The sequence below is a fragment of the Acanthochromis polyacanthus genome, chromosome 1 (assembly GCF_021347895.1).
Source record: "Acanthochromis polyacanthus isolate Apoly-LR-REF ecotype Palm Island chromosome 1, KAUST_Apoly_ChrSc, whole genome shotgun sequence".
NCBI classification, from domain to species: Eukaryota; Metazoa; Chordata; class Actinopteri; family Pomacentridae; genus Acanthochromis; species Acanthochromis polyacanthus.
In genome coordinates, this window is record NC_067113.1 from 46,738,146 (window position 1) to 46,760,749 (window position 22,604).

The window sequence follows — 22,604 nt, forward strand, 5'->3', positions numbered from 1 at the left end:
AGCACTTACTCCAGAAATACTAGCTTTCATTTCATTATCCACTGCAATTACTGCTACTCTGCTTCTGACACAACAAGCCTTATCTATCATTCGCTTCTCCTTGATTTCACCGTGAGAGGGAAGGACGAGCACAGGGGAGTTTTACAACATTCAGCTACCAGCCAATCACAGAGCGGGGAAACGTCCACATCACCAGCAGCGATGCCCAAACTGCTGGAACATTGGCCTGCAGAAGTGTGCGATGCAACGTTAGCGTGTGGCCAGTCTGACCTTCAGTGCGAACCATGAACAGAACCCCCCCCCGGATAACAGAAATAACTAGTTCACAAACAAAACAAGTGGTCAACACTGTTTAATAAGCAACTCTGATATTGTAATCTGTCATTCTATTGTATAATGCCTCTATGGAATCTGTAATTGCACGTACCCCTGAACAAATTGTGTGGTTACTGTATCTAGACTTTACAGATATGGAAATGTGAGTAACAAAACACATAGTAACATCCATTACAATGCGAAACACTTCGATACAAGAAACAGCAATTTTCATAGATTGTACAATTTTTCAGGTAGAAAATAACTTCGTTTTTTTTTTTCCTGTATTGCAAACTTTCAGTAGTGATTTGAAACTTTCAATATGGCGGCAAAACAAAAACAGGACATGGCACTCGAATTTGGCACAAAGATACAAAAAAGTACATCTGAACTTGAAATGCGTCGACACAAAACTCACAACGGTTTACTGTGACCTTGAGTTTGGTGCTTTAGGTTGTGGTGCAGCGTGAGAACGTGACAATAAATGTGTATTCTTCACTGCAGGTAGTGAGCTAGACGATGGCGAGGAAGCTTTTTAAAACTTTTGCGATATATTATCTCCATAAACCTGAGAGTCTATAAAGTATACAATATTATTTTTCTTAAAGATATCCTGAAGAAAAATAAATAACTGTGATGCGGAACACTGTGACTTTAAGAGGAAAAAATACAATTCTCATTGTGCTGGAAACATCATTTAGACCAATAAAAACGAGCTGTTTAAAATGTGTGAACACAGGCACAGAACAGAACGGTGGTCATGCACGTTTTCTATAGAGAAGACCCAAATTATTATTCTATACAGAGATAATACACGATGACTCTTGACCCCTCGGAGCGAGCGGGCAACAATCTGAATTATACAAAAAAATGCTGACTTGCTTTTTGTCCTCTGTGCTCTTTTTTCGAAGAGACATTTCCAGGAAACACTTCGACCCTGGAGCGCCGCTTAGGTAGTCGCAGGTGAAGGAAGATACAGTGAAGACCAACTAGAAAAACAGCACCATTTTTTTGTGTGTATTCTTTCAAGCAAAGGTGGCAACGGGGTGCCTGCCAGTGTGCTCAGTGGTTTACATAATTGTGCTGTTGTTAGGCAGATGGAGGGTGTCAGCAGGGAGTTCAGCTTCATACAGAATTCCTGCTTTTCTTGTCCTCGCTGAGATTCGATTAACCTCCAGAGAAGAGCTCAGGGAAGCAACACTGAGTGGCTCTTTATTAGAAGTGGTCTGGCACATTGAAATAAAGACATTAGCCTTGATCCTTGAGTCTTTTAAAATTGAATACTTCTTTTAGAAAACACTTGAGATCTCACATTTGAGTTTGCTTGTGCAGCTGCTTCTCAGCCTGAGTAGGAAAAACACCCACAAGTGTTCGACTCTCAGTGAGAATCGCAGTCTTGGTGGATGTTTTCCCTTCCACTAGCATACTAGAAATAGCAATGTGTCAGTAAAACACATTTTTTTCCAGGAAGCTTAGATTTATCCAAAGTGTTTTAACTGTTTTGCAAAAGAGAGAAGTCAAATGCAGGTCTGGTTTGTGTCCTTTTTTCTGCAACCATCCTGAAGGGGGCACTATGAAGCTTCATTCACCACGTTTCTTCATTATTTCTGTGTGCGCTCCAATAAAAAAGGGAATTTAACACAATATTTGACTCTTATTCTGCACCAAATGAACCAACGGTGTGGCGAATACTTCAGTCAAGAGGATCAGGTTGTTATAATAGAGAGAAATGAGGAAATAGGTGGTAAAAAATTACTGAAGCTGCTAAAAAGCTGCTACTGCAAATGATGCAAAAGAGACATGCTGGCATAAAATTGGTAATAATGTAGCGAATATATATTTACAGCTGAGTGACTCTCACCGCAGCCGTTTATTTCTAACATGACAGCTGCACATTTGGGCTCTCGAATTTGAAACTTCAAGAAATGCAGGTAGGATAACTGGAATCATTTCAGTTTTTGGCCAAATAAAAGTGAAATAATGTTAGTAATTGAATATCCTCTGCAAAAAATAGCAATAAATGAATCATTTTTAAATCTAGTTTTCTATTAGCTGCAGTGCCAGCAGTGCTAAACAAATTTAATGGCATCAGTTTTCACGGTGAGAAACAACTTTGTGACATTGAAAAGTCTGACTTTAGGCTCAACATATCTGGTAAACTCATTCATTTCGCTTCATAATTCACCCATACGGACTTGAATGCAGCTAAGGCTCAATATGAATAAGTCCTATAGGACATCAGTGTTTATGGATTGGACTTCTGGAATTGAAGTGTAAAGATATTTGGAATAGCAGGAGTTCTGTACAAAGTAATTATTTCACATTAAAAGAAAACAAATAGGATACAACGTCACCCAAACACATATTATTATATATCTTCTCTCCACATTTCCCACCCCTTTCTATCCATACAGAGTTCTAACATCCACAAACAAACCCATACACTTATAGCTGGTATATTTCTCTCTTCTTCTTTTTATGGTGCCATGTGAGCAAATAGCTCCTACTTCTACATTTGGACTATCGTGACCCTGTGGTTTATTTGCTTTTTTCTAGAAAATACATAAGAAAATCGTTTAAAATCTATCATCGACAATCAACAATCCCCCAATACCTGCAATAGGCTTTGCGTTATTAAAAAAAAAAAAGATTAGAAATAATTCAAATGTACATCTTTTAAAAAAAACATTTATCATAAAACCGACACACACTGATACAAATGAATAATTACTAAGGAGTCAGAAAAGCACCGACGTGTTAAGAAAGGGGAACGTACTGGATGATATATCTGCTGTGTGACGTGGGGGGCAGTAAACCTGGACAACAGTTTCCTGCTACCAGATCTTCTGATATAATCTGCTACCTCTGATCTTGCCTGTCGTGTGTGTTCACAGTAGTCGTAGGCACATGTTAGTGTGTGGCATCAAACCAAGCTCGCAGCAGCTTCATTTTACTTTCACTTCTGCCATCGCTGGTGACTTTTCAACCTCCAGCTGCTTCTTTCTTACCTCACTCCCATCGCTACAACCCCCATAATGGCGTCAAGACCCGCATCTATCCCCCTGCCACTCTCTCCTTCCTGTTCATTATGGATTCTGCAGCAGCCCCTCCCACTGGATTGGCTGTGAGAACACCTCCCTCTCCAGCCACATCTCGTAGCTGTAGTGGAAGTCCTCTGGCAGCTCCACCCGTTGACCCAGCACGCTCTGCAGGCAGTTGTCCACCGGCGTGAAGTCCCCGTTCTTGTTCTTGTCGTAGCGGCGGCTGTTGAACTTCTCGATGCTTTCTCGGAGGGCGCACTCCTCGGCCTGGAAGTCCCACGGCCGGGCGTCGATATCTGAAAACCCAAAAATAAAAATGTTGTATCATGTCTCATCTTTTTTGCTCCATTCGTCTTCATTTTCTCTCATAAAATCTCCCGCTTTTTGCATCTATCCATCCTCCTCTCTCATAGCGACAGATCACTTGCTCTCCCGTGAGGGATGGTGACCCTGAAAAGTCCCCCCTGCCCCACGTTGCCATGGCAACACAGTCCAGACCGTTTCACCGCTGGCTCCTAGAGTATTGTATTTCACTCATATGAACATACAAGAATCATACAACCAGCTACTTTAACACCAAATTATGTGTTGTAATTACCACCCTGATATGTCAGGTTTTGCACAGCCTCTGGTAAATGTATTATTTATGCTGCTGTATCTGTTAATCAGCTTTGAAGGAGGGTAAAGAGGACCACTGCTGGGGCTAATTAGCCCCATGACCACTTCGTTTAAAGAGATCTGAAAGGTTAAGCTGAGTTGTGACCAATATGGGGTCACAGTGGGTTCAGAGCACTGCAGATTATTCTTAGACTCTACTTTCTTTACCACTACTTTTTATTAACCCTCTGAATCCTATGAAGCATGCCATCATTAACAGAAATCAAAAAATGACACAATTTATCCAGGCCAGAAACTGTAAAAAACAGAGAGAAATGGTTGGGTTTTTAGCTTTTCTTGAACTACTTATCTGTTCTGTCTGAAAACATCATGAAATCTTAGCCGAAAATTGTGATATTTCATCAAAAAGACTTTATTTTACATGGTTCATTTCAATTTCTGCCAAAAATAAATAATTTTCAACAAAGGGATTCAATGAAAAACTAAATATCAACCATTTGATCTAGCCAGATTCCGTAAAAAATGTAAAATTTTCCACTTGATTGTACAATTGTGAAGTCACCGGTGAATCAGCTACCACTAATACTAATGTTAAAAAAAAATTCAGAGGCTTTTCAGCAGAAGTGCAGCCTGTGCCGACATGGAGCAGATATTCAACAAGTATGGAAGAAAAACTAAAAATCTAAGTAGGAAATTGTCTGTACTCTGTAGAGTCACCAACCCATGTGAGCACTTTGGAAAATGCTGTAAATGCTGATTTCAGGTTTCTTCAGTCTCTGTCAAATAAATAGTCAAGGAAATGAACTCTCAGTCTCTATTTTGTGGCATAATAATTTTGTTATACGACATAAAATATATTTCTGAGTTCTTTTTGCTTCTAGTCGTGGCTGTGCTGTAGCTGTAGACTTTATATTGCAGTGAAAAATTAACCTGAAGTGAATAAAAAATGTCCAGACACTGCTTAGGATTCAGACGTCTAAGCTGCACATGATAATTTTTGATGACATAATACTCTTGTCTCATCACCATGAATCATGAATTAAGGCTCTAACAGTGAGTCACATATAGTCCGACCACGATTCTGGTTGAAACAAGTATTTTTGAATGAATTTCCAATGAACTGGTTATGTTACTATTTATGTCTTTACTGCATCTCCCTTTTCATTATGACAAATGTATTTGTCACTGTTTAGACCATGAACTCTCTGTCCAATGAGTGTAAATAATGACAAGGAATTAGGATGATTCAAAAACCAGCTAATGTCTTCAGTGCAGAGAAAGTCCCAAATAAAAATATAAAAACAAAAAGCAATTTGAAGCATGTTATTTGTAACTCTAAAATACCAAATGGTTCTTTATCTTTACCTGCTCAAAGTGAGTTCACACGTCTTGTTATGTAGACTGCTATTTACCGTTTCCGTAGGCCCAGTCATCGTTGAGTCTGTGGCGGACTTTCTGATAAATGGCCGACATGGTCTTCATGTTGCTCTTCCTCCACTGGCGTCCCAGATACTTGGTCTGGATCTTTAACAGTTTGAGAACGTAGAGCTGCATCATGGCCTGCTTCACCTTCAGGGCTCTCTTCAGGATAGGGGCGGATTTGAAAACAACCAGCATCTGAAAAGAGAATAAAATTACTAGAAAAGATACACAAACACAAAAAACTGCAGTTGTTTCTACTGTATCAGATTGTTAACCCTCCTGTTGTCTTCATTTACGGGCACCGAAAAATATTTGTCTGAAAAAAATCCAAAAATTCAGCAAAAAAAATCCCCAAATTTCAGAAAATTTGCAAAACCTTTAGGAAGAAAATTCCAATAATTCCTTTAAAAATTCCCTTAAAAGTTTTATTTTTAAAAAAATTGTGGCAAGAAAAATATTGTAAATATTTTCAAAAAATGAGTAAAAATCTTCCCAAAAAATCCTAAAAATATCCAAAATGATTACATATATAGCAGTAAAACTTTTAATATTTTCTCTAAGAACATTCACCAAAAAATCAATCAAAATCCAGTGAATTTTGCTGGATTTTGTTTGATTTTTTTGGTGAATGTTCTTCAGAAACATTTTAACATTTCTTTTTTCCACCAAACATCAGACGTTTCACTGGGAATTTTTTTTCCCCACATTTTCAAACTTTTAAACGGGTCAATTTTGACCCACAGGACAACACGAGGGTTAATATGAGCTAGATATTTCATTTATTTCCATTTTACCAGGCAATGCAACAGTGTTTAAGTGGTGTGTCTGCATCAGATAGATGTAAAAATAGATCAGGGAAACATAAAAATAGACCAGCCTTCTATTTATATTGTCTATGTGACATGTGCAGGGCCTGTTTACACAGTAATAGTTCACTGAATGTGTATATTTTCTCAAATTAAACTACCAAGATACAAGAAAAATCTGCTTTGTATCAAACAAGGCTTCCACTTTGGGGTCTCGATCAGCCTGACAGCATTTGTCTGCAGCAGCAGCAGGAGGTTGATTGGTATTTTCATCTCATGCAGACTCGACTGTGCTCTGTAGATGTCAGCATCTGAAGTTTCATAGTGTTGTACTGAAGACACAATAATCACAAAACAAAACTTTCCCATCTTGCTTTGCCTGCATGTGAGCTGCAGATGTAGCCAGTATACATGTTCCAGGTTTCTGTATAAGGTGGTGCAGATTTACCCACCATGGTCCTCGAGTGTTTCCACTTGGTCAACTTGTTGAGGATCCTCAGCAGATTGATGCAAGAAAACAGGTTCCTCCAGCAGAACTGGTTGCTGTCTCCTGCTTCCTGAAAGCACACGAAGACACACCAAAGCAAATGGCATGAACATGTCTGGTTAAAGCTCATTTAGGGAAGATCAATCGGAGGAACAGTGCTGTGACTCACCAAACTCTCAGCCGTCAGTTCAGGCATCTCATGGACCACACAGTGAGGAAAGTCCAGAACACAGATACTACAATGTGAACACAGAGATGCAAACACTGATCAGTTTATATTCCTTGAATCAAAGGCAGTTTGACTTTTCTTTTTGGTTCTTGAAGACATTTTATTTCACATCCAAGAGGCTTCTTCAGAGACTATTGGGGAGTCTAAGATTTATTTTGTCACTTCCAAATCAAATGTCTAATGGTCTATTCATGGCCCAAGACTCAAGACGTTAATGCAAGTGGAACTTTATGAGAACTCACCACTTATCAGTTACATATAATGCAGTCTTTAGATCTTGTTAGAGGTGAAACATCTTCAAGAAGAAGATGGACAATGTACCTTCAATTAGTTACATTGTCCATCATGCCATACGTGAACATATCCATATGTAGATTCATCATTTTACACATGTGGTGTTCAAGCTGTACATAGTTTCTATTATATCTTTATTTTTAGCCTCATTGTACTTTAGTATTTCTTGTCCTTCTTCCATGGCTCAGTTGTATCAAGCTACTGTATTGGGATCAATCAAGCTTATCTTATCTTATCTTGGAGAAGTCAAAATTAGGGTTAGGATTACTATGATCTGAACTATTGAGAATTTAGACAGACATCACTTTCACTTAAGATTTGCATCTTATTTCCTTATTTTTCCACAATTCACACTCCATTTTTCTTATTTTACTCAGACATGACGTGTGAGCTACTAGATAGCTTAAATTTCTTAAAGTGGATAGCCAAAGCATACATTGTATTATTATTATTAAAAGTGGGAATTTTGAATGGCTCTAATGGGGTGCAACATTATGTTATCACTTACTAATGATTTAAAGTGCATGTTTTCATGTTAAACACAGTCCAGAATTACAGTGCGCAGATAAACTAGCAGACAAACACTGGCCCAAACATTTTATTTGCAGGAAAAAACTCATGTCACCTTTTTTGTGAGGATTGTTTAATGTGAATAGTCAATACATAGAAATGACTCCAAAAACAGAAGTTTAAGAAACCTGTAACTATTGTTGCTGTGGGGAATTTTTTGAAAGCAGGCTCAGCTCTGCTTTGCTTTATTTGAACACATTTTTAACTTTATAAGAAATGTATCATCTGTAGTTATCACAACATTTTAAACAGAGTCTTGAGCTCAGCTGTTTAAACTGAAATCTGCATTTGAAAACAAAGCCGGCGGTACTTTTAGTGAGGGTGTAGCACCAGGGAAAATGCTCCTACCTGTTTTTGGCACTGATATAAGACATGATGTTCTGGTTGAAGAACTTGAGGATGAGTGGGATACAGTTGGCAAACACCAGGTGCTGGGAGACAATCTCGAACTGCAGGGAGAGAGGAGGCGGCGGAGAGGAACAGTTAGGAGTTTGGCAATGACTAAGAAATGTAACTCCTCCTGACTGAACTGTTAGATTTGGTCTAATAAACAAATAACACCAGATTAATATGTTTTATATGCATATTCCTTAGTTTCGGTTCCAGTTTGGTTCTCAGAAACGTTTTTAGACAAGATAAATGCCACACTGTGATGTTACTGGAGGGAGAATTCAAATCTCTAGAAAGAATACAGGGGAAAAAAATAATCCTGTAGCCGATAATCCTGTATCACTGACGAGTTTTCCATGTGGGGAAAAGATCAAGAACCAGGGGATTGTTATTGTCATGTGGCTCCTGTACAAATCCATCACCTCATTCAAGAAGCTTTACCAACATTAAAAACGGGGGCAGCAATGCTTCTGAAAACATCAGGAGTTGATATTAAAGCATTTTAGCTCACTGTGGTTGCTTAGAATGTCACAAACATCTAATTTATCCTTCAAATCCGAGCGTGTGGTTCTCACATAAAGTACAAAACTAATCGATTTGACTTCCCACTGCTGCAGCTGTTGTTTCTGCATGTTAGCCTCCCATTGTGGCAGCAGAGGGCGCTACCATTACAACTCTACACAACAGCAGATTTAAACAGGTGAAGGAATGTTTCTTCCTAGCAACAGAAAATATCTGCATCCTCGTCCCCATCCCGGTGAGCCAAGAAAGTACCAACAGAGGATGTGAAATTACCGAAATGGGCAGAAATCCACCTCAAAAAAAGAGCAGATTTGAGACCAGATGCTGGTTCTTTCAATCTGTTTCCACTGAGATGAAAACTGTGAGTCTATCAGGCTGAGTCAGGAGGTTGTGAGATGTGAAAGAGAGGAGGGTGGGGGTCCAAAGGTGGGAGAAGGAGAAGAGGATTAACAGAGGAAAGTAATGGCATGCTTGACTGGTTAATCAGGTGGAAGATAGTGGAGGTAGCAAAAGGGGGAGGTGCAGGAATATATATGTGGATATATGTGAGATGGAGGAACAGGGGAGGAAGATAGAGGTGCCTGTGGGGGGTGAATGTGTCGGTAACCTGATAGATATGGTTGAGCTTGAAGTGCTTTAGGAGCAGCAGCAGCAGAGCGGAGATGGCCTTGACGATGATTTCCTTGTGACGGTTCACGTCGATTCCCAGCTTCATGCTCTGAAGGACTGTGATACTGGAGGACGCACAAAAATACACAAACTGTGAGGCCTTCAGGTCTTTAATTAGAATAATATTAATGCAGCTTTGCATAAAAAAGAGGAAAAAAGAAGATATCTGTTTGTTTTTTTCTTGCGACTGCCAAGCTATTATTTCAAATCAAGCTGTAAAAAAATGGATTTCAGCCATGAAAATGTCAGACAGGGTTATGACTTTATTTTTTGAGTTGGTGGTTTTTCTTTCTTTCTTTTTTTCATCGAGGAAGCTGTCTTTCCTTTCACTGGCTGAGTGTCAGCTCGTCTAAAACGGAGCCATCCTACAGACTAAAAACAACCCACAATGAATGTATTTTCAACACTGCACCACCAGCCAAGACAGCTGATGTGAAAAAAGGCTTTTCTTGCAATGTGATTGGACAAAAAAGAAAAAAAAAACACATAAAAATAGAAGCCTGATTATCTCTAAATAACAGTTTGAAGGCGTTATGCGAAGATGCTCCCGAGAGGATTTCTTTTATCACATTACATCTTTTTTAAGACTAATTACTGCTCAACAATTAGCTGTAAAGGGGCACTTGCTCACCAAAATCGCTTAACATAAAAGTGGCTCTAAATGTCTTCAGCAGCATAAAAACAGCACCAGGGGAAAAACAAGAACAACAACAACAAAAAACATTCAAGGACTGCAGCAGTGTTTCCACAGTACTTACGGCATCTCCTCAGGCAGCACATCAGCCAGGATGTTGATAGAGTCGGTTTTGGCTTTGGAGGTCGGAGCTGCAGCCAGCAGCAGCTTTAGGAGGGCAATCTGACACGGAAAACACAAAACAAAGGAAAACATTACACCAAAACAGAGAGAAATGTGTGATCTTGTGCCAAACAGCTGAATTCAAGGACCTCATGGAGTCAAATAACCCTCCATATGTATATTCTGGTGCAGTCAAAATAAAAAAGCAAATCCATCGACTTTATCTGCATAAAATCCTCAATAACCAAATACTGACTTTGTGGTCACACACTGGATTACAGCTACATAAATGTGCAAGATTACCACAAAAAAACTGTCACCTAAAGTTAGTTTTCAATCAAAATTCTGCCGGCTGTGATGTATTTCTTGTTTCCAGATTCAAAAAATTGTCCGATTATGGAAGATTTAATCAATTTTATCAAACAAAGATAAATAATCGCGCTGAAAACTGAATTATGAGCTACTCACCACATATTGCGAGAGGTTAGGAAGCATTCCAAGGTAAAGCATCTCTGCTGGGGTCTCCTCCACCTCCTCCTCACCCTGAACACACATAAAATAATAGTATATATTCACTGAGGAAAACAGCCTGGTAGCATTTCAAATAATTAGCAGCCCAAATTACCCACCAGAGTGAGTGGACACTGTTGCAGCTCTTCTTCTCTTTTGATCTGGACTTCAGCAATGGACACGTATTTGTGCTGAAAAAGAGAAAAAAAATCAAACAAAACACTGTGTATGTAAAGGTTTTGGAATATGTGCTAATTAACACTGTTAGGTGACACCGGGGAGCGTCATTCTGTTTAACTACACTTCTCAGTCTGTTTAAACAGGACGTATAGATTTTCAAGTGGGATGCCGATATCAGGGGATTCAACAGCGTGGGAGTATCGATTAGCAGACACTCTATCCGTAATGAGGCAGAGCACAGGAGAGCGAGAAGAAAAGGGCATTTAGAAATATGAATCTGCCTCAGCGAGAGAAACATCTAGAGAAAGTTGACATACAACATACAGACGGGTGTACAAGTGGTTGAATAGAAAGACGTATTGCATTTTGTTTGAGTAGAGCATCACAGTGGATTTGAAATGAAGTAATCAAGAGGAGATTTTACAGACATTTAGTAACTACAGTCGTTGTCAAAGATATTTTTTACATCCACATTCTACCCTTGAATAAGATAACAAACACACTGCTAGGTCGTCTGTAATGTCAGTATTGTTAATAACATGGAGATATCTTTACAGTAACAGTTCCTATAGTGAACACATTGTCAGTAAGTAGTAAGTTTAAATCTTATGGTGCAGTTTTCTCTTCCATAATTAAGCTGAGGTACACGAAAGTTACTCTACCAACAGAAATTTGTTCCACAATGACAAAGATACACGTAAATAAAGTAGACAAATAGATAATAAATTATTGATTTTAACACCATATTTCACACAGTTTCTAATTTCTCACAGGAAAATCATCTAGACAGCTGACTGATGAGCTGTTTCATAGTTATGTGGAGCCTGTTTCTTGCTACTTCATGACAAGTTAAGGAAATTAAGTGTCTAGAGCTGATTTTAAGTGTTGAACTTGTGTTTGGTCGCTGCTCACAGGAACTCTGTGATCCAAAGAGGTGTTGATACAAGCGAAGGAGGCCAACAGTAGGATGAAAAACAAAAGAGAAAGTGACGTCAGTGACTGATGAGCTCAACAACACCTAAAGTCCCGGAAGACCAAGGAAAAAAGTCCAAAACGCTCTTGAGGAATCAAGAGACGCTTTCATAAACACAGAGTTTATCTCCAGATCTAAAACTACTGCCAACACTCAAGAAACAAAAGACCAGATTAGACTTTGCTTGGAAGACAGGAGGGATTCACAACCGCATCATCTGTCAAACGTGGTGGATTCAGAGTTATAGCATGTATAGCTGCCAATGGAACTGAGTCACTGGTGCTTAGTGAGGAGTAGTAAATAGAGCTCTACTTTCTGCTCAAATGCTGCAAACTTGTAAGGGATCCAATGACCTCAAATATACTGCGAAGGCAACCCAATAGTTCCTCGAGTCGGTCACCTGACCTCAACCCGACCGAGCTGCTTTTCACTTTTACTTTGGAGGAAACTGAACGCAGAAACACCCACAAACAAGCAGCAAGTGGAGGCGGCTGCAGTAAAGCAAAGTAAAGCATCTCAAGGGAGGAAACTCAGTATTTGAAATCCAGATTTGTGTCCAAGTAGTCAAAATAATCCTTGTATTTAAAATTTTGTTAGTCTTCTCTGATTACCTTGAGGAAATATGTCTGAAAAATGGCAGAATTTCTAAATTGTTCATGCGATATGCTTGTTAAATGTCTTGAATTTAGACAATTGTGGCGTACAGCTTGTGAGTGTAAAGAGTTTTTTCTCCTCTTACCTGTTTAAGAGTCTTGACACTCTCATGAATAGGTCTGGGTAAGCCCACCAGGGTCTCTGTGTCACTATAAAACAATAAATAGTTAAACAAAATGGCTTACAACAGACATAAGGACATTTTAAAGTCTTGGATGAAGCACCTACTTTCCCAGAGTGAAACCGATGAACTTGTTCCTACTCGTCTCAAGGAAGTGCTCGATGTCTTTCTCCCTGCAGATGCACGGACAGATTTCACATTTAAGAAAAAATCCTGCATCTGAACAAGCAGCTAAACAACAAATCTGCACACACACCCACACAAACACGAGCAGCACTGCATTAGCTCCCTCAAATCTCATCAGTCACACCAGGTTTTACTGCTCTTTATGGTTCAGAACCTCCTACTGATCAGCATTTAATCAGTATGTTGCAGCACAAAGACACAGAAATGAGCACTTTAATGATAAGATTCACTAAAGGACAGATCAAATATAGGTTTTCAGATTATAAATGCAGTTTTATAAGCATGTGTCCTTTCTGAGATGCATTATTCATGTTCCCAAAGCAGCAGCAGCAGCAGCAGCAGCACCCTGCAGAGACACACTGTCTGCAACACACAGATGGAGGCCATATTGCTGGATGACAGCGAGGTGATAAAAACTGTAAGAATTCTTTTTTTTAAAATGAAATCTAAGTTTAACGTCTCAAATGGTGGCACAGAATCAGGGTGGGAAACTGACACCAGCTGCCAGCCAAATGGTGTTAAGTCCTGGCTGAAGTTTTCTCTGCTCGAGTGGTCAAATGTGGCAGGTAGCCAGCCATCATTTGGTGGTTTTATTCTGTGGAATAAAAGCAAAGTGCCATTAAGTTAATAAAAAATCTGGCAGGGATCAGTTTTAGCTTTCTGCTGTCATAAAAAGGTCTCACTTGTGCTGTTTTGAAGGTCATTTGTGTGCAGAATTTATATTAATACCTTATTGACATTGTGTGCAGCCACTTTCAAGCATGCAGGAATATGAATGCAGGCTTAAAAGTTACAGGGAAAAGTTATGAAATGTTCTAAAATACTGTTAGCAGTGTTTTACAGTTAACCCTCTAAACTGGAGGGTTTGAAAGGTTTTTTTTATCTTTAAAAAAAAAACACCAAAATTACACCATTTATTAGAGCCAGAAATTGTAAAAACAGAAAAAAATCACTGAGTTTTCAACTTCCTGATAGTTGTTCAACCACCCATCTATGACGTGCTGTTCTGTTAGAAAAAATATCCAAATATAAAGTTAGAATCGTGATGTTCCATTGTAATAGCAAAATTCTGTACATCTCAGGTAAAAAAAATAATAAAAAAATAAAATGTTTGCTCTAAGCAGGTTCTGAAGAAAAAAAACAACAGAAAAATCTGGCCATCTTGTTGCCACCATAACATTGTGAGTGGCTCAGTTTCAACCAACAGTCAGTCAAAAATTCAGGGACTTTTTTAACTGAACTGAGTTGAACTGCAGGCAGTGTTTACACAAAGCACAAAGGAGACAAGTATGGGAACAAATTTAAAATTTAACCAGGGACAAATCCCTAGCTTGTACAGACACTGTTTTTTTTTGTTTTTTTCCAGTATTGCTAACACTTGTGGGGACTTGGAAAAATATTGTAGACGCTCATTCCAGTTTTTTCCAAAGAAATTCAAATATTTTTGTCATTTTTTAAACTTAAATTATGACATTATAATCTTAGTGTACTGCAAATAAAATATGTTTTGGTTCCCTTTACTTCTAATCATGATTGTCCTGTTTCTGTAGAGTTGCAGGACTTTATATTGCAGTGAGCACCCACAAACTGCTTGGAAAACTGAGCATTTAACCTGACTTTCGGCGCCCAAGGGAGGCCTTTGGGGAAGTTGACCCTTTCTGTTGGGGGTCTGAGAGGAGGCGGCGGTGGCGGCGGCTGGATGATGACGTCACGGTCCAGAGGATCGACCTCGCCCTCGATGCCGCTGTCGGTGTCCTCGGGATCCTCCTCCTCGTCTCGAGCGTCGTCGTTCTTGAAGGGGTCTCGCTCGTTGTACGTGTCCAGGCTGTCCTGCTTTACGAGGGGCTGCAAGAGAGACGGAGGTCAGGAGGTGAGATGTGGCGGAAGAAGTTCATGTCAAAAGTGGTGCTTGTAAACCATCCCATTTTGAAGATGCAGTAAACTCCAGTGGTAAAACTGCAAAACTGATACTGTATGTCATATACAGGCTTTCACCCATTGACAAGCAAAGTCATGCTGATTCAAACACTACAAAAATGAGAGAACAAGTTGGGTTGAATTCCCAGGAAATGTGCCTAAAATCATGCACATAACATTTTTCCATGGGATGAAAGTTTGGTGCAACCATAAAAACACGTGTTTCACTCTGATAAAACATCTTCAAGCTGAGACAGAATGGAAGAAGCAAAGAGGAAAACTTAAATCCTGATATATCACATCCTGTAATCTGAGTTATTATTACCTCCGCCAGGAGGTTATGTAATCACCGGAGTTTGTTTGTCTGTCTGTTTGTTTGTTTGTCTGTTAACAGCATAACTCAAAAAGTCATGGACGGATTTTCACCAAATTTTACAGGATGTCCGGAAGAGCAAAAGTAACAATCAATTAGATTTTGGAGGTGATCTGGATCACCGTCTGGATCCAGGATTTTTTTGAAGGTCGAAGGACAATTGAGAGATGGCCACCAGGCAGACAAACAAACAGACAGACAGACAGACAAACAGATGGCATGGCGGAGGTCTGCGCTCTCCGAGTGCTTCTCTAGTTACAAATGTAATGTTGCTTAGATATCTTTTTCAGACTCCCTAGATTTGATATCTTACATTCATATTGCATGAAAAATGTCAAATAAACACAAATTCAGTTGTAGCAGGTTATACATAGACTGCAAAAAGACCTGGGATGGGTAGCACCACTAAAACAACACTCTGAAATTGATATTTACATTTTACCTCCACTGGATATACAAGACATTAAATCTCCTGCAATCCAATCTCAGTGTGAACAATCTTAAGGGACTTCTCAGTTGAGTTTGTTGCAGACGAAGCATTAAACAAAGCTGCTGACAGAGGACTTCCTGACAGACCACATATTGACATTGAAAACATACAGCCTAAAAAATGGAGTGTAGGTGTATCCCAAAGGAAACACCGATCTTATCTTTCAAAGGAATGGTTCACTGGAAATATACCAATTTACTTTTTGAAAGACAATAAGACGAGAAGATCAACACTGCTCTATTCCAGCCAACCCACTCAGCTGTGTTCGAGCACAATGGATGATTAGACCTCACAATTACATGTCAACCAAACTTTATGTTCCAGTGAGGGTGATAAAAGAGTAAAAACTTTCAGCACAAACAGAGGAGTCCATCTAGTGCAGTTTAAATGCTCCCACACAGGCCTGAGAAGAGCTCTAATTAAACAACAGAGATGAAAACACCTCTGTGGGTGGACGATGTGGACGCCATAAATATGAAACTAAAGACAAGACTTTAGACTAGTTTAGTATGTATGTTGCAACAAAAATCACTAATTAAGACATATTTAGAGGTGGTGACAGGTGCTTTTTAACCTTTGGAAAGCCTCGACCTAACTTTTTTTGCCAAACGAGCAATTGTTTTACGTAATGTAGCTTGTTAAGCTCACTAATTTACACACATTACATGAAAAAGCAGTAATAAGCATTTTTTAAGCTTGACATAGACTCAGACTAGCTGTTTCCCACATTTAAAGGTGTCATAAGGTGAAAATCTATTTTTATTGTGCATTGTACGTCCTAAAAACTTGGAAATTAATTCCTCAAGTCCCCACTCAACTAGATGTCTTCTCAGCTTGAGAAGCCAGTAAGAATTGCATCCAGTCGATATGTAAATTGCATAATCCTGCCCCCTCATTGCTTCCAGGTGTGCCATTTAGAAAGAGCAGCAGCCTCACAGGTTTATTTACTTTCTAGACCTGCTTCTCATAACTGTAAAATGTTTTAGAGCAAAACACGCCAAATGTTCCGCTATTGACTGCAAGAGTTTTCAGGCACTCCCATCACGTGGATTACTTTCATTTTTCGTGGTAGTATTTTCCTGTTTCTGTTGTTAGATAATGAAACAAGTATGTAATAATGGCTGAAATACAGCATATTAAGACAACATGTGTCACAGGTTGGGCTCAGCCCCGCCCCCTTGCGGCCGCCCATTCCCCGGCCGGTGTGTCGCCGGTCTGTGGGGCTCTCAGGGGCTGTTGATTAGCAGATTGGTCGCAGCTGCGGGAGCCTCACACCTGTAGCGCATCTCCATCTGGGCGCTATGAAGACCGGCGTCACACGGCAGGGGATGTGGGATTGTACTGTTCAGTCACGGACAGGCTCATGAGGCTCAAGTCCTGAGAAGTCACCAGCTGTCAGAACATGTTATTTTTAAAGGGGTGCTTGGAAGAAGATGCTTTGAAAGGTTTGGACATACCCAAGCTAGCCGTTTCACAGTCTTTAACCTAACCTAACCTAAGCTAACTCACTGCTTGCACTTGCTTTATTTTTAGCATACAGATATTAAAGTGGTATCATTTTGAATGATATTTCTCAATCTTTTAACTCTAAAGAACTCGTGTTCCGTTGAAAACTGGAAGTTACCAAAATTCAGAAATGACAGCTCAAATTAATGTGAAATTTTCCCAAAAACACAGCTTCCACAGCAACCACAAGCAACATGTCTGATTCAACTTACCACACATCTGCAATTCAGAAGAAACAGGCAAACATGGCCCAATAGGAAAATCATTATATTGAGCTCTTATCTATGAATAATTCTTACTTCCAGTGCAAAACACATTCTCACACACTCGCACAGGATTTTTATTTTTTGTAACAAATTCTCCAATGAATGATCGTGGCAACAGTGCAAGCATCAGGCATGAGTCAGCGTTCTGGCCATTAGTTGAGCTGCTGCAGTGGATGTATGGTGTGTCAGTGGCAGCGCTAATGCTGGACTAAGTGAGGAGTTCGGTGAGTGTATGGTGGGAAGGAGGCAGCGGGAGGAGAAGGTGAAACTGTGTCGTGAGCCATTCTCTATGGAAAAGCCATTCTCTGCTATGTGGGAGGGTAAAGCTAGAGTCGTTCTACCAGGGTTAGGGGGCAACTACTTTCAATGACATCCATTTACGAGAGAGGTCAACTGAAACCCAAGAAGTCCACCTGCAGAGATCTCAAGTCACCTCCTCAATGAATGCATTTTAAAGACATTGACCCCTAGTCCAGAGTCTACGGTGCAAGGTGATTCTCGAGGCCAAACTCGGTAGCGATGTGATGAAAACTACGAGGGAGATGCTCCTACTGTGGAAGTGAACTGTCTTTATGAGACAGCGACGGCTCCAGTGCCAATGATAACAGCCAGCAAGTCAGCCCCGTCCCTCAAACCCTGCCGCCCCCTACCGAATAGGCCAAAGAGGAAGAGAAGGAAAGTAAGAAACAAAGTCAGGAAGGAGAAGGAGATGAAAAACAGTGGAGTAAGCATGGAAAGAAAAGTTGAAGGATGAAGAGGAGGGATAAGGGGACATGATGGTACAATAAAGGTGGAAATTAGGTGCACAAGGAGGGTGAAAATAAGATTAAAAATGGAGGAAACAGGCATGCAGAAAAAAATAATTAAAAAGGTGAGTGTGAAAGGAAGATAAAGTGACAGTGTTAAAAAAAAAAAAAGGGATGCCTGCATGCAAATGAAGGGCATTAAATGAAATATTGCAATGGAGACAGAATGTAGAGCTGCACCAAGACCACTCATTACAAATTTCTGATCCATTAGTTTAATAAAGCTGTAGGTTATATCCAACAATATGAAGATTTAGCTGCAGATCCAACTGCAATCTGGTTAACAAACCCAACAAGTCTGATGCAACAGAACAGGATGAGGTTAAATGACAAAAAATAAAGAATGACAGATGGAAAAAGGTCAAAGAGGAAGAAGGAAGTAGAGAAAGATTTGAGGGGGAAGCAGGGGTGTGGGAGAGGAGTGCAAAAAAAAAAAAAAGTCCAGCTCAATGCAGAGGGTGAATGCAGGAGGAAAAGAGGGAATTTGTGGGTAAAGACCTGCTTCTTGGGAAAGGGACTGTCTCCTTCCAAGCTATCAACAAAGGCACTCTGTGGGGACACAAGGAAGAGGGGCAATGAGAAACCAGCTCTACCACAAAGCTCTACCAAAGAAAAATAATAAAACGAGGCTGGGATTCCCAAAGCTGTCCGAGCACCAAGATCATCTGTGGTCACTGACTTACAACAGGGAACTGATGATGTTGGCACTTTAGGAGACGCTGGCCCAGCAGAGAGTTAGAGGAAGGGTTACAGGAGGAACTCTACTGGGTCACTTTACTAACAACACATGAACCTGCTCAACGCTACAAAGGCAATTAAATTACAACATTAGTTTGCATGTATAATGGCTTGTTAGCAGTAAAGTTACACTCTCAGGTTCTGTGTGATGGAGTGGTTTATGGTCATTGCTTATTTATTCACCTTGAACAAGAGAGTTGTCTGAACAGATTAGATCCTTGGAAAACCTGCTAGCATGTAACAAAAATCCCTAAAATCACACCTTTATCAGAGCAAGAAACTGTAAAAACGGGAAGAATTGGCTCATTTTTCTGGAAAAACAGCTAAATCCAAGCTTAAAATCAGACTGTTTTATCAAAATCGCTTTATTCTAGATGTCTAATTTTAAAAATGTGCCAAAAATAACCAGTTTGTACTAACCAGATTCTGTAAAAAGACAAAAAATTCTACGTTTCTTGACACAAACGTGTAGCCATGACCGACTTAGCAGTGACCAACAGTCATATAGCAAAAATTAAGAGACTTTTTGGGTGAACTGGGCTGAACTGTAAGCCTTGTTTAACAGATAGGAAACAAATATGGACACAAATTAAAAGTAGCAAATTATCTATAGTATGGAGGGTCACTCTTTCTTCTTAGTCATGCTTGTTCTATTGTCATAGAGGTGCAGGACTTTATACTACAGTGAAAAATGAGCAAAAATGTGAAACTGCTTCAGGTTCAGAGGGTTCATTTGTATATGTACATCAGAAGAATGTGAGAATAATATGAATACTAAAAGAATCAATGCTAATCTCTTGATACACTCTACATATGTGTGTCTTCAGTGTTCGGTCGCTACCCTGCGGCTGCGGCGGCCTCGCTTCTGCTGCTGCTGCTGCTCGATCAGCTCCATGGCGGAGGCCGGGGGCGAGGCGGCTCTCATGGCCCGGACCACCTTGATGCTGTCCTCCGGCAGCGGGGGCAGGTTGAGACGCTCCCGGCCTCGCACCTTCATCTCCTGGAGCTCCTCGAAACCCCCCAGAGTAAACTGGAATAAAAGCACAGATGGAGAAGATAAAATGATTCTCAGGCAAGAAGAAAGTGAAGATAAAAATGCAGGTGAGTCTGGAAGCTTAAAATATATTATGATTAGAGAAGTGTAATGCAGTGCAAGGTATATAAATATTCTCGATGAAAAGGAAGATTTAAGTCATTTTCATAGATTACTGAAATAAATGGACACTAATGGTTGCTGCTGTCAGTCACAGCTTGAACCTCTGAAGCCCAAAACCAATTGACAAGTTTGAAAGACACACTATTAAAATAAAATCATCAAAACCATGTCACCAGCTTCAAGTCCACCCTCAAAACCCATCTGTTCAGACTTGCTTTTACCTCAACTTTTTAATTTTAGTACTATCACAACTTTTTATTGTTTTATATCTTATTTCCATATTGTTTTATATCGTATTTCCCTACTGTTTCTGTTTTATCCTGTATTCTGTGTCTCTGATTATGTTTAACTATCTCTGTAAAGTGTCTTTGAGTTTTTAAAAAGCGCTATATAAATAAAATGCATTATTATTATTATTATTATTATTATTTGACACAGCAAGAAACTGTAATAACAAAAAGGATCCCTGGTTTTTCAACCTGCAGCGTTACGTGCTATTTTTGGAATAACTGATAAAAACAACCAAATGTAAGCTAAAAAAACCCTGAATATTTCATTAAAATCAGTTAATTCAACATGTTTTAACTGAAAAATATTGTCAAATCCTGTAAATAACTAAAAATTCTGCACTTCTCTGCAAAACTGATAAGCCACTAGTGACTGCTGTAACCAACAGCCTCATGATATAAATTTGGGAATATTTCAGCTGAACTGAAGGCTGTGTTTACACAGAGCAGATGGGAGACAAGTAAAGAAAAAATTAAAAAGGGAAGTAGTAAAGTAAGGACATTATGCCACCATTTTTCCAGCATTGTTACACGCGTTTAGTGAAATTGATAATCAAAGAAAATCAGCTTTCATTTTGTCCTTTATTGTGATTTATGGCAATATATCCATGTTTTACTGCACAAAATACATTTTTTAAGTTCTCTGTCCTTACCAGGCAATAATAAATGAGTCCAAGGTGAGTAAAAATGTAGCAGAAGCAAAAAAAAGCCCAGACAACTGCACAGAAATACACGCATAAAGGTAAACTGCTTCTATCTGAATGATTAGAACGAACCAGTATTGTTTTCCAGAGCAGCAGCAGAACTTTCTTCATGGGAAAATGTGGAGCGTTCATGCTGCAGAACTTGGTCACCATAGTGAAGAGGAGCAGAGCAAAAGGCTCTCCGTTGTACAGAGGTGAACCTGAGGAGTGGCAGGCAGAGTTTAGAACCGATACGGAAAAGTAACTGAAGAAATATAACTTCTATACGAACACATACACCTACCTAGCTCATTCTTAAAGGCCTCTCTGGCAGACCTCCACTCAGGTCTGTCATCTTCTGTTTGAACTCTGATAGTCTCCACCATCAGGTACATGATGCTCAGCAACACTCTGCAAGGAAAACAAACACATTTAAAAAAATATGCCTAGAAGCACAAGAAACTCTGATACAGTGGAGGAAATGATGAGAAGAGGTGAATGTTTGTAGCATTTGTGCATCTAAATATGCGAGAAACTGATTTTATGTGGGATGCTGCAGCGTTCATTCACAACTATCTGAAGTCAGGTGCTTTTTGGTGCATTGTTCCCTCAACAAAGCGTCTAGCTCCATGAAAAATAACAAATGCTCTTTCAATTCTGCAGCAGCAATTAGGTGCAAATCCACTCCTCCAGCTTGTAATTATTTGTAAGTGTTCATGTGTGGAACGCCTGTGAATGTGTGTGTGGACCGGCATTAAGCCTATTTTGCTCAAAAATCAATTCCATTAGGCAGACGTACAGACTGCAAATAAATGTGAGGAAAAGGGACAATGAATGTAATTACATTTTGCTGAATAACTGTGTGTGTGTGTGTGCAGCCAAGTGACAGAAAGTATTTAGATTTTTCTCATTATTTACTCGCCTGCTTCCCATTTGAAGCAGAGGAGAAGGTGGAGAAGTTTCCGAGTGATGCGGTTTCATTATTTACCTGAGCTCTGTGCTGTCTGCGAGAGAGATGGCAGGTTTCCTCACCGCACTGCTGCACGCCTGATTGTTACTGCAGACACAGCAGTGACAGTATTATAGTGGTTTATGGGGGGAAAAAAATAGTCTGCAGTCAAAGTCTGCACATTTGTACAAAACATTCAACACTGGTGAGCAAGTTTTTCAAACAACTTCCATCTCTGATTTGCCTGAAATCTTCAAAACATAAAATAAGGACATTTATAAAGATATCTGTGATATTTTAGCTTCACATATCAAATACTTCGATCCACTTTGAACATTTTGATTCCTGAACTGACGATTTGAGGCTATGTTTGAACGACAGTATCTGGAAATATTAAAGACAAAAACCTGAAATTTTCACTGTTATTTCTCATCATGCAACTAAATCTGCAGTATTTGGCAAGTACATCAAATAGTCTGACTATGGGTGAGTTAAATGTGGAAAAAAAATTGGAGCTGTCACGAAAAAGTCTAATCTTTGAGCACATAAACAAAAAAACAATCATGCAGATGTCAACTAGTGATATGCTTTTTACCCATATATAGACGCATGCCACAGAAAAACAAAACTTACAGACATTTCATGAATGA

At 39.5% G+C, this 22,604-nt stretch overlaps 1 protein-coding gene and 1 long non-coding RNA gene across 3 annotated transcripts in view; one reads left to right on the plus strand and one right to left on the minus strand.

Annotated features, from left to right (window-relative positions):
* Nucleotides 1–337: 337 nt before the first annotated feature.
* strip2 (striatin interacting protein 2) overlaps nt 338–22,604 on the minus strand; it is a 36,135-nt gene continuing 13,868 nt past the window's right edge. The window contains exons 5-21 of one of the 2 annotated variants that reach the window (XM_051953212.1): nt 21,994–22,062; nt 21,310–21,416; nt 21,099–21,226; nt 19,721–19,909; nt 18,640–18,690; nt 14,396–14,628; nt 12,705–12,770; nt 12,562–12,625; nt 10,789–10,860; nt 10,628–10,702; nt 10,122–10,219; nt 9,302–9,428; nt 8,131–8,231; nt 6,859–6,925; nt 6,655–6,759; nt 5,387–5,591; nt 338–3,652 (exon numbers count right to left, since the gene is read on the minus strand). In XM_051953212.1, the coding sequence (XP_051809172.1) occupies nt 3,402–3,652; nt 5,387–5,591; nt 6,655–6,759; nt 6,859–6,925; nt 8,131–8,231; nt 9,302–9,428; nt 10,122–10,219; nt 10,628–10,702; nt 10,789–10,860; nt 12,562–12,625; nt 12,705–12,770; nt 14,396–14,628; nt 18,640–18,690; nt 19,721–19,909; nt 21,099–21,226; nt 21,310–21,416; nt 21,994–22,062 (2,008 nt within the window). In that variant the 3' untranslated portion in view covers nt 338–3,401. The remainder of the gene's footprint in view (nt 3,653–5,386; nt 5,592–6,654; nt 6,760–6,858; nt 6,926–8,130; nt 8,232–9,301; nt 9,429–10,121; nt 10,220–10,627; nt 10,703–10,788; nt 10,861–12,561; nt 12,626–12,704; nt 12,771–14,395; nt 14,629–18,639; nt 18,691–19,720; nt 19,910–21,098; nt 21,227–21,309; nt 21,417–21,993; nt 22,063–22,604) is intronic. The other variant, XM_051953214.1, reaches the window with a different exon arrangement.
* Nucleotides 13,043–14,395, plus strand: LOC127535390 (uncharacterized). Its single transcript, XR_007944236.1, has 2 exons — nt 13,043–13,201; nt 14,334–14,395. It is a non-coding gene; the product is annotated as an uncharacterized LOC127535390 (long non-coding RNA).